The sequence below is a fragment of the Pseudomyrmex gracilis genome, unplaced genomic scaffold (genome assembly GCF_002006095.1).
Source record: "Pseudomyrmex gracilis isolate BER0280 unplaced genomic scaffold, ASM200609v1 scaffold_29, whole genome shotgun sequence".
In the NCBI taxonomy this organism is placed as follows: Eukaryota; Metazoa; Arthropoda; class Insecta; order Hymenoptera; family Formicidae; genus Pseudomyrmex; species Pseudomyrmex gracilis.
The window spans coordinates 827499-838885 of NW_018020613.1; the positions used below are offsets into that span (position 1 = coordinate 827499).

The 11387-nt window shown below is 35.0% G+C and overlaps 3 protein-coding genes across 4 annotated transcripts; 2 read left to right on the forward strand and 1 right to left on the reverse strand.

The window, feature by feature from the left end:
• Positions 1 to 763: 763 nt before the first annotated feature.
• Positions 764 to 5464, reverse strand: LOC109852412 (apoptotic chromatin condensation inducer in the nucleus). 2 transcript variants are annotated; one of them, XM_020423548.1, is made up of 9 exons: positions 5279 to 5464; positions 3300 to 4692; positions 3101 to 3188; positions 2895 to 3005; positions 2608 to 2806; positions 2310 to 2518; positions 1993 to 2217; positions 1663 to 1923; positions 764 to 1524 (listed from the first exon to the last, which is right to left on the reverse strand). In XM_020423548.1, the coding sequence occupies exons 2-9, from the start codon at positions 4688 to 4690 to the stop codon at positions 1393 to 1395; spliced, it is 2616 nt and encodes an 871-aa protein (XP_020279137.1). In that variant the 5' UTR covers positions 4691 to 4692; positions 5279 to 5464; the 3' UTR covers positions 764 to 1392. The 2 variants fall into 2 exon arrangements, with proteins under 2 accessions (XP_020279137.1, XP_020279138.1); XM_020423549.1 differs by lacking the exon at positions 5279 to 5464 and adding an exon at positions 5122 to 5272.
• Positions 5465 to 6018: 554 nt separating this feature from the next.
• LOC109852444 (probable kinetochore protein nuf2) lies at positions 6019 to 9092 on the forward strand. The gene is made up of 9 exons (XM_020423614.1): positions 6019 to 6253; positions 6673 to 6840; positions 7025 to 7166; positions 7266 to 7474; positions 7579 to 7725; positions 7826 to 8061; positions 8142 to 8324; positions 8446 to 8608; positions 8774 to 9092. Exons 2-9 carry the CDS (start codon positions 6685 to 6687, stop codon positions 8807 to 8809), a joined length of 1272 nt encoding a protein of 423 aa, XP_020279203.1. The 5' UTR covers positions 6019 to 6253; positions 6673 to 6684; the 3' UTR covers positions 8810 to 9092.
• A 104-nt stretch (positions 9093 to 9196) lies between these two features.
• On the forward strand, positions 9197 to 10323 carry LOC109852445. The gene is made up of 3 exons (XM_020423615.1): positions 9197 to 9452; positions 9562 to 9714; positions 9941 to 10323. Exons 1-3 carry the CDS (start codon positions 9438 to 9440, stop codon positions 10232 to 10234), a joined length of 462 nt encoding a protein of 153 aa, XP_020279204.1. The 5' UTR covers positions 9197 to 9437; the 3' UTR covers positions 10235 to 10323.
• Positions 10324 to 11387: the final 1064 nt, after the last annotated feature.

Genomic DNA, 11387 nt, shown 5'->3' on the forward strand with positions numbered 1-11387 from the left:
TTGCGTTGCGAGTCACGCTTTTTTTTCACTTTATGTAAAACGCGTTTAATTTTAAATTTTATTACCGTGATAGAAGCAAATTAAGATAACAATGCAGGATGTTAGTTTCAAACATAAATGTATTTGCTTATTCCATGTTGTTGATCTCTCATCTACAGGTAAATATAATTTTTCATTGTAAAAAGCAAGTATGTGATAAATGTACTTCTTTATATCTAGTATATGCTGCGTGTAATAATCTTTCAGATTTATTAAGAATTTTACATGTCATAATACACCGTGGAATTAACGGTTATATTTACACGTCTTCTCCGTGCTCCTAGTTTTTCTTTCTGTCACACTGATAAAAATCACTAACGACAAAACGTTTCCAGGTGTGATCGCTATTTTAAAGTTAAATTGCTCGTAGTTGTCGAATTCCGAGTGATCGAAGAAGTGTGAATATGGAGAGAAGTTCAATGCGGCAACAAAGTACTTTTTCTTCTTCGCCGATGATAGGGTAGAGAAAACGATGCTCTTCTATGTTTTCGAACGACTTCACACTGTACTTAGAGTCGAGTCGTATACATTCTAAATGTACTTTTGCCACTTCAGTCCATATGAAAAGAAAACAACAACGGTGAAAGAACAAATTGTGTAACACATTCGACAATGTGTATGTCGTCTAATTTCTTCAAAGAGGATCCTCCCACGTCGTAAAGCATTGGATGTAGAATGCCGCAATCATCGTCTGTATCTTTCTCTCTCTCTCTCTCTCTCTCTCCTCTCTTTTTCTCTTTCTTTCTCACATGTGGTTTCAATACGACGTAAGGATGCGAATAAGTATCGTCTCTGCCGAGAACAATTGACGGTAACAATGCCATTATACCGCATCTGATCTACAATTATTGGCTCTCTGTGGGACATACAAATGTTGACCTGTAAGAAGTACGTTTTAATGTTGATCCATGAGGAGAGGAATCATATCGTGGAATCAAAAGGACTCTTGGGATTTATGCGTTTGGATGACAACATCGTCTAACTTGAAATTTGATTCGAATTGAACCAAATACGAAGAAAAGCATTAAAAAACGAGAAAAACCAAGAGAAAATTCAACAAAAATCATTGTTTTAAATAGAATACTCGAATATTGCTTATTAAAGATTTTACTCTTTTTTGTTTTTGCTAGAGAGACATAAATCAGAACAAGAACATAATGAAGATGACTTCAAATATTCTCGAACAAAAGAACTGAAAAAAAAAAAAAAAGAAACGCACATGTGATAAATAATAAAACATGTTAGTTAAGAAGACAAGACTGACATAGGAGATGGAATGAGTCGACTGAAACTGCATTTAAATTCAGGTTGGATCAAGGGAGGAAAAATAAGTTCTTTTTTTCCAAAGGTGGTCTATTTTCTTGGACTACGTCGACGTCGGGCATCTCTGTCCCTGTTTCTGTCCCTATCAGCACGTCTCATTTCTTCTAGCCTGCGCGCGTGTTCCGCCATGTGTTGCCGACGCATCTCCTCTTTAACAACTATCTGCAATTGCAAAACATTTGTTTTGCATATGTTGGTTGTTTGCTTTTTTTTTTATTGCAATAAGAATTTAATAACTGCTTGATAAAATGTCTAGATACATGAGAATGAAAGAATCGAATATTTTCCGAATTTACTTACCTGCTCATTTGTAAGTGGTAGCCAATATATGCAAGGCATAGCCTTTGTTTTTCTGAAAAGATCGTCAAGAAGTTTGGCCGGTGGCGGGTCGTCCTCCTTCTTCTTGAACTTGCGAGCTGGTGCCGACAAATGTGCGTCTAACGCCGGGCTTCGACTCCTCGCTCGTCGCTTCTTATCGTGTTCTTTCTTCTCGCGCTCCTTTTCCCTGACATGTTGCTGGCCATCCTCCTTGCCCAAGTCCCACTCTCTCACCACAGTGACCTAAAGTATGATTGAAAACAGACAGCCTTAAAAAATATCCAGTACCCTTAAAAAATCATAGATTCCTACCTTAGTAGTATTGGTTTTCTCGTCGCGACCCCAATCCTGCTGCCACGTATCTGATGAGAGTAGCTCGGTCTTGCGAGCGACCGGCTGTTCCTTTGACGATTCCCGTGCTGCTTCCAAATCCTCTTTCGTGGCGTATTCCACGTGAAGTTTTTTTGGATTGGACATAGGCCAGGAAATCCCGTGAAGCGCCTGCCTCGTTTCAAAGGCTTGATCCTCGTTGGAATACTGTAATATCGAGATAATAAAGATTGTTACTCGTTATCATCATAATTGACAATTGTAAAGTATGTTATTCCGATTGTGTTAGACTAGCATACCTGAACAATGCATTTGGACTTAATTCGATCCATCCAGAATCCGTTTTCCACAATGGTACCGGTACGTGAGAGAAGTTCCTTAATTTGATTCAGAGTGAAAGGGCGAACTAGATTCTTGATCAAAAGGATATTAGTAGGTTTAGACGCCGGCGGACTCGGCGATTTCAGGCTCGATGTCTCCTTCATGATCGATATCTTTCGTCTCGCCGCTACGGAACAGTCAGAAATATTATGTAAATTTAGGAATTATAAATTCTTCCTTAAGAAAATTTCTTATAACGAATATGTACATACGTACCGATATGATTGTCCACTTTTCCATTGCCCTTTTTAGCCGCGCTATTTTTTTGCGCATTTTCATCCGCTGTCTTATCGCTTATATTGTCACTGGAATTGTACCGCTTGTCGTTACTTCTGTGACGATCTCTGTCCTCATCGTCCTCTTTGGAAAGACGAACTTCGTTGATAGATAACGGTTTTGCGCCCGGCACTATTGCCTATAAAAATAAATAATAATAAGTTAGTTAGGTTACACACGCGCACGATGCTAAAAAAAAGTCAAAAGAGAGATGCAATAAACTTTACTTTAAGTGAATCGGTCGAAATGGAAAATGAAGGTGCGGTATCCGTGGAAAGCGCCGTCCCCCAACGACGTTTTCTTGCCACACATTTTGGTTCTTGCTCGTTGCCGTTTTCCTGCAAAGCACATCATTCGTGAATTATAATAGGAAATTATGAGATCGAATATCTGTTTGACATATTCTCCAGCAGAATTGCGTAAATTATTGTACCTTATTTTGACTGTTGAACTCATTATCGACATTTGAATCAGTGTCGTCCTTTTTCTCTTCGTTTTTTTCGGATTGTATCCTTGTCGAACTAGAAAGAAACAATTTTCAGTAAAAAACAAAGATATATATCTAATATCTTCTATACTATTCCTTTATTTAAAAAAAAAAAATATTGTATATGCAAAGATATTGTGCTTACAATGATCTCTTCAAGTTAACTTTAACGGGCTTATGAGCGACCGTCTGAGTATTCGCCGGGGCAATTTGTTCCAATTTTTCACTTGCATTCTCTTCCGGTTTATCTTGAACAATTTCGCAATGCTCAGTGTCCATCTTTTCAACGTTATTCGCTTCGGAGTTAGCGATACTACACTGCGATACCGATTGTTCCTTGTTATTTTCTTCAGAACCCCTTCTCTGTTCCTCACTTTCCTCCATTTCCTCGTTATACGTCTCCGAGACTTTTCTGTTGACAGATTCATCCTCGGAATCGGCCGTCTCAGAATTTGACGAGTCTCTGTACTTGTTTCGAGGTTTCCTACGAATCGCGCGTGGCGATGTTCGGTCGCTACTCGTTCTCTCTCTTCTCTTAGTGCGTGACTCGTCATTCGAGTCGGATGACGAGTCCGCCGGGGGTTCCGTTTTCGTTTTATCATCCTCGTCTTCTTCGCTACTCGAGTCTCTACGAGCGTTATCTACGCTAGTTTCTTTGCTAAACGTTTCCGTGGCTTTTTCACCAATATCTTCTGTAGATTTATCTTCCTGAACGGTGACTTCGGGAACGGTGACTTCGGGAACGGTGGTCTTCTCGCAAGCATAATCGCCGTTTGCGCTAGGAACCGGCGTGGCTGTCGCGCTACATGGCTTACCAGGCTCGCTGTCAGCGATTTGAGCAGTGCAATTTGTCTCATTTGATTCACCATTCGATTCACCATGCTGATCTATGTTTGGTTTATCGTCAGACAACAAGTTGGCTGAAGTGGTTTCAGGCAGGATCTCCTTGCTATCACTTACCTCTTCATTGGAGTCCTGACCTGGGTATGAAGAGGAGGGATCAATCGGCTGTTCAGGGCTACTGAGCATTCTTGTACAAGAAACCAGTTGCTCATCTGCCGAGTCAGCCTCCTCTGCAACACCCTCACCACTTTCCTGCCACTTGCCACTTGACTTGGTATTACTGTTCCTGCCCGAAGGTGCTGTATCAGATGATGCTTCAGATATGTTGCGTTGCCTGCATAGCTTCAGCTTCTGTATCTCACCAGGCGATGCATCAGCTCTAGCTACTTTCCATACTGAACCGCAGTTGTCGTCTGCAACCTCTTTCGGTGCGATCTTTTCCGTTTTACTGGAGTGCACTTTTTCCTCACTTGTCTGTGACAATTGTTCCAATTCTTTACTCTGCAGACGTGTCTGCACGCTTGTCTCATTCTCAGCTTCTTTCAGTGGAACAGCAATTTTCTCCTCAACATCCTTCTCTGGTGATGTGGATGGTGATCTTCTGTTACGTCTACGTGTTGACTTCCTCGTTGGTTTCTCAACTTTCTTTTCTGGAGAAGCCTTAGATTTGTTTCTTTCGCTCTTACGTCTCATGCCTGAGAAACAACACAACAAAATAATTGTTATAAACAAAAGGTGCAAGTCTATCTGTTGAACAATTATATCATGTCACTATCATCAATGAGTTGATATTTAAACTATATTAATCTGTAATCTATTAGATGGATCATTTGTCAATGCAGCTTTAAAAACAAAATACCGTGCCGTATCGCAACGATTTTGCATTATTTTTCACCGATCTAAAGTGTCAATATCTTATACATACATAAGTGTGTGTGTGTGTATATATATACACACATGTATATATATACACATATATACAATACACACACATCGCCTCCATTTTCATTTGCGTGCGACGCGATTTAATGCCAATTGACGAGAGCTCGGTTTTTTACATCGCGGTTGGTGTCGAGATCACAAATCTGATTCCGTCAATTTCGTACAGATTAATGTTCACTCACGTATTCGTGCATTCGCGCGGGTTACTCGGCGCCGCTGCCGAGGTCTTCCTCAATACTCGTCGATCGATCTAACGTACTAGGTTTGTGGTTATCAACGCGGAATTTGCGCGCGAGCTAAGGCTCTCGCACACGGCGGTTGACGCCAACGATTACTCACTCGACTTTACTTATGTCGCGTCCGTGGATTCTTGTTAAACCTGTGTCTTCTGTTGACAACTTGGCTGATACATAAATGCCGCACACTCTCGACGAAACCGTAACCAACCTCGTCAACGCTATTCGATAATTCGCTCTCCTCGTCTCGTCGTTCGTTTGCGCGACGGCTATATTTGCTACGATCGCTCGATCTACCATGAATCACACGCATTGTCTAAGAACATGAGCGATTCTCTCTTTATCATCAACCGGTATTGAAGGTATTTTATTTATCTTTGGTATTACCGGAGAGAAAACTGAGGCCCGAATTCATAGTCGTCTCTCAAGCCTATGTCACACTACGGATTAGGATTGAGATTGGATTGCAATTTGGCCAATCAGAGAGAAGATCACTAAACTTAGGATTGGTTTTCTTTTTTCTAATTGGTCAAATTTCAATCTAATCTCAATCCCAATCCGTAGTGTGACATAGGCTTCAGATCTCAGATCTCAGATCTCAAGAGAAAGAGAAAGAGAGAGAGAAAAAGAGAGGGAAAGAGATGAGATGAGATCTGAGATCTGAGAGACGACTATGAATTCGGGCCTCAGTCTTCTCTCTGCTCGTACACATAGTCAATGATTTTCTCGCTGGCCAATCGGCACACTCGAAACATCTGACGATCTAATAGCTGATTGGCTATCATGTGGAATCCCCATAGATTTTTCTTCTTTTTTCTTTTAAAAGTCTATATTCCGTCGAGTTTATGATCTACAAGTTCATTTTGTGCACATAGGTCCAACTGAAATTTAAATTGTTTTGATATTAACACCGTTGACAGTATAACGTAATTCGATATCAGCTGGTCAGAATTTGTTCACTTCGAGTCCGTTCCGTTTTGTTTTTTGTTTTGAAATTGTTCCGTTAGAATTGAATCGAATTGTGTTTTTGCTACTTTGTGTGTGAATACGAGAGATATATTTATTTTACTTATATTTTGTGAGTATTCTGTGAAAAATCAAAATTTTTAGGAGATATAAATCAAACAATTTCTAGACTGGAAACATAACTTTGTTTTATTTTAAATAAGTTTTATAATTCACTTTTCATCTATCTACATAGTTTTGATAAAGAATATAAATTTACCGCTTTTGTAGAATCTAGAAACAGTACTTTTGTGATGTAAAATCACATATTTCTTGTATTGTTAGTTTAGAAACACTGTATATGTATTTCTGTGTGTTTCAAAGCTTACCAGTAATGAAAATCTATAATATTAATCTATAAGTAATGTGAATTATAGATTTTCAGTGCTGGCAGTGAATTTGAAAACAACTAAAATTCATTCATTAGTTTAAATATATTATTTTTTTCTTATTAAATTAATATACGTATGTAAAATATGTTAATCTGTTTAGACAATATTTAAAATGGATCCAAATCTCAATAAAATTCATAATACATTATTGGATGCTGAATTACCATCAACTATTGAAGATCTCAAGAATCCAACAGAAGAATATATAATAAATTTGTTGACAAAATTCTTGCAATACTATTCCATAAATGTTCATGCAATTAAACAGGTAAAACTTTTATAAAAAGAATAATTTATATTGTATATACATATGAATTATAAATAATTTATAACAATGAGACAGTAAGTCTTTTACATCTAATTTATAACTTTTAAATAGTAAATTATAAACTATTTTGCTACTTAGGAAGCAAATAATATTAATTGATTTATTGTTTCTGTTAATGTTGCAGCCGTTTCTAGAACAATGTGCTGTTATGCCGTATTATGAAGATTCTGATGTGATAACTCTGATAAATTTCCATGCTGTTGTTTCACAAATTCTTAAAAAGATATTTTTGAGTGACTTTAGTATTACTGATATTACTAGTCCAGGTACAAGAAACAATTTACAGCGTTTTAAGGGTATTATGTACATGTAATTTATATTATTTTGTGTGAATAATGTATTAAATACACTTGTACAATTTGTAGGACCAAAACGACTTAGAAAGCAAGTGAAATATCTCTCTAACTTTGTACTATATACAATGCACAAGAAATTAGCATTTAGTAAGAGAATGGAAGAAATTCAAGTTCAAGCTAAGACATTTGAAGAACTAAAAGAAAAAAGTGCTCACATTTTAGAGTCTGTCAATAAAGTAGCTACACACAAAGCAAAACAACTGACTTTAATAGAGAAGGTAGTTTTATATTCGCATCTTTAATGTTTTAATTTATATAATCTCTTAAACTTATGTATATCTATTTTCACATCTTCACACACATGCATACTGTTGTGCTTTAGCTTAAGAATGATATTCAGCGAAAAAAAGAAGATATTATGAGACTCGAAAAGAAGGATGTAGAACTCACTGAGAAAAAATATACATTAGAAAGAGAAAATCAGAATGCTAAAGGACGTCATGATCATGTTAAAACTACAATGGGAAAGGTAAAATAAACATTGTTAGAGTAAAATCTTAATCTCTTATTGAAATATGACGTTATATACATAAATAAACTTATATGTGAATTTTACATGTAATTTTCAGATAACGAAGGAGTTAATTGAGTTACAATCACAGATTGTAGATTCGCCAAAAGCGTATCAGTCTCGTTTAGATGAACTTCAGGAGGCAAAAAAGAAAAAGTTAGAAGAACGCGATGAGATACAGGAAGCCATTCAGGATAAAAAAGAGAACATGAAACAAATAAATGAGAAATTAACTGTTGTTCAGAAAATAAACGATGAATTTTCTGCGTTGAAAGATACATATAAGGATTTAAAGTAATTTATTTACGTCTGTTATAGTTTGTTACGCACATTTTGGAAAATTATCAATGCAACATGTATTTTGTGTTGTATAGAGATAAGAAGGCGAAAGCAGATGATGGCAAAAAGCAAATCAATTCGTTGAATGATACAATAGAGAAAATGCAAATGAAATTAGTAATACACAAGGATCAAATAGATGCCGAGAAGAACGAAGTGAAATCGCATCGTGAGGAAGATGTCGCACCATTGTGTAACTTATTTAGCGAATTAATTATGTAAGTTGCATAAAACTCACAACTGACTTTAATTTTTTTTACACATTTAACATTTACATGCGCGATTTATTATTTTCTATATGAAACACTGTAATAATAATGTTGCTTACTTATAAATTAGTGAAAAAAAAGAAAAAAAAGCTAATTTAGAAGCAATACAAACTTGCTTCAATGAAAAATGTTCGGAAAGAAATAAGTTAAAAACCGAAATTAGAAAAAAGGAAGACGAAACTGCAGCTTTTATACAATCGTGCCAAAACCTCTACGATCAAGAACTTGCTAGAGTAAGTTACATAATTATTTATTTACAATTTGAAATATATTATTATATAACATATGTGTATATATATAAGTTATTTTTAAATTATTTTTATTATTTTTAAATCATTTTTTTTCAATAATAAAAATAAAAATATTATATATGTTACAATGTATTGTTTCTATTTTAGGAACGTGAGATACAGACACATTGGACAGGAGAGTGATGTATCAAGTATTTCTAAAAGAAAAGATCTTTAAGAATATGACGTTATAAGAATTATATAAAACAGATTTGTTTTTAAGTATATTTTTAATGATTACATTTTACATAATTATTTTTATTCAATTCTTAAGTGCTATTTTTTATGGTAATAAAATGTTTATAATAATAGCATTCTTAGAAGAAGCTATTATTTATACTCGGAGCGAGCTCGAAACGTGTCTTTTCGTTTTTTCCTTGTAATAGTTTAGAGCGTGTATATTAATAAAAAAGCATGTACTAAGCATGTATTAATTTGACTGAACTAATTACATAGTACTGGTATAAGTATTTATATGATGCATACGTTGTAAAGTTTAAGTAGTGTCACATGAAGTTGCGCTAATGTTGGACAATTCGCGTTTAACCAGACTCGACTTGGTGCGACTTCACATGTGTAAAGGCATTATTACAGAAACGTTTAAAAAAAGCTCACTCGTCGTTGAGTGGGGCCGAGTTATGACGCAACTAATTATGAAGAGTCAAATCTCTATCGAAAAATCTCTATCTTCATTAACAGGATTGCGAAGAATCTGCAATTGATAAAATTGCAAATTCAATTTCTTGTTTATAAACCTTGTAAAACATCGGCAATGTGGATTCTTTGTGTAAGAACGATTTTTTGTATGATTCATATGTAGGTAAACAATAAATCATAACTTCCAAATAATTTCTTTTTAAATGTAAAATCTTGCGATTGTTTTTTTTGTATTATAGGTGGTAATTGCACTCTGTCAAATTATAATTTTGTTGATGTTGTCCGGAATTCTCTTTTCCGTTGCTGCTGTTTCACGTTTGATGGAAATAACGATTCTCTTGGTACATCCCACTGCTTTATTCTTATTGCGACAATCCACAAATTTGATCATTGTGAGTATATAGTTAAATGTTTCAATTTTGTTTAGTAGAACAAATGTTTTTCTTACAATCTTTATTTGCTTTTAATTTAAACATTTTCAAACATGTACAAGAAGATTTTGTATTAGTATTAAAAGTTTATATTATCTTGTATATTAAATAACTATTTAACCAGTAACCAAGACCAGGGCTAAATAGCCTCGTGGTCAGTTAATTTTGAACACCTGGTCGTGTGTAGGTTTTAACAATCCTGATGGCAGAAATGACATCCTCGGTGTTCCACAAACTGTGTACACATGTAAAGAGTGACGAAGCAAAGTGTGATAAAGCAAATCTACGGCAAACATTGTCTGTAAATATGCAAACTCCTTTCATTCCGTATAAGAGATGCGTTCTCGAAGAATTACCTGAAGAGATTCGACCTTTAAAAATCGAATCTCCTGCTTCATCGTCAGCATATAAAGGAATTATTGAACCTTTCAAGGATCAGTCGGAAGACAATAGTTCGACGAAAGTATCAACTACGAACTAAGATATCTACTATGGATTATATATCAGAAAAAACGTATTTATACAAAAAATATTTATTTACACAACTTTATATACATGTGTATATTGTAAATTATATTGTATGACAATTTATAAGAGAAAATTAAATTTGTATGTATTTACAAAGAGATAAAAAGTGATTCGCACTCATTATAATTGTAATGGATATACACTGCAGAAAAAAAAAAACTATAAAGTTAAGTAAGCGAAGTAATCGGTTTATTGTTATATCGCAAATCGATAGCAAATGATCATGAAATTGTCTCGTCCAACAAAATTATTTTCTGTTCGTGTACATGCACGAGTCACAAGAAATTTATTAAAATGTCGTAATTTACTTTTAAAAGTTTATATCGAATGATCTTTTACTCAAACTGATAAATTAAAATTTTTATATTGTTACTCTTGCCGGACAGTTTGCATCAAACAAGAAATGGATGTAAGTTCTTTTTGATACTTTATTTCTTAACTTTTATATTGATTATACAATTTTATGTTGATAAAAGTATTTTTCACAACAGCTGAAAACCGCCCTCACCGATTTGAGCGACAAATTTCCTTTCTTACGACATATTCTCCGTCCAGAATACGTTCCGTATTTGATCACAATTGCAGCAGTGTTTATAGGATGGTTGCTTATGTTTTGGATACTTCATGTACGTATTGCCAATTTATTTAACGTACTACTTTGTCATTAATTCTGATTACTTGCAGTTAATTTGGATGTTGCTTACTCCTGTGGCAATAAGTATGATTGCTGTAGCGCTAATATATCCGGCAACAAGTAAATGGTACTTTCAACAACTGGGAATCAACTTGGAAGAAGTAGCAAATGATTTCGTTAAGTGGTTTCAAACACTTCAATAGTGATATATTTAATCAAGAACATTAATACACAATGTGGATATAAGAAGATTTGAAATTGTAGAGTGTATATATACACACACACACACAATTATATCACTAAACTAAATAAATCTTAAATTAAAAAGTTTACATAATTATCATAAGTGACACTTCATCATATGTGATATACACATCATATGTGAATTGTAGAGTGTACACACACACACACACACACACACACACACACACACACACACACACACACACACACACACACACACACACACACA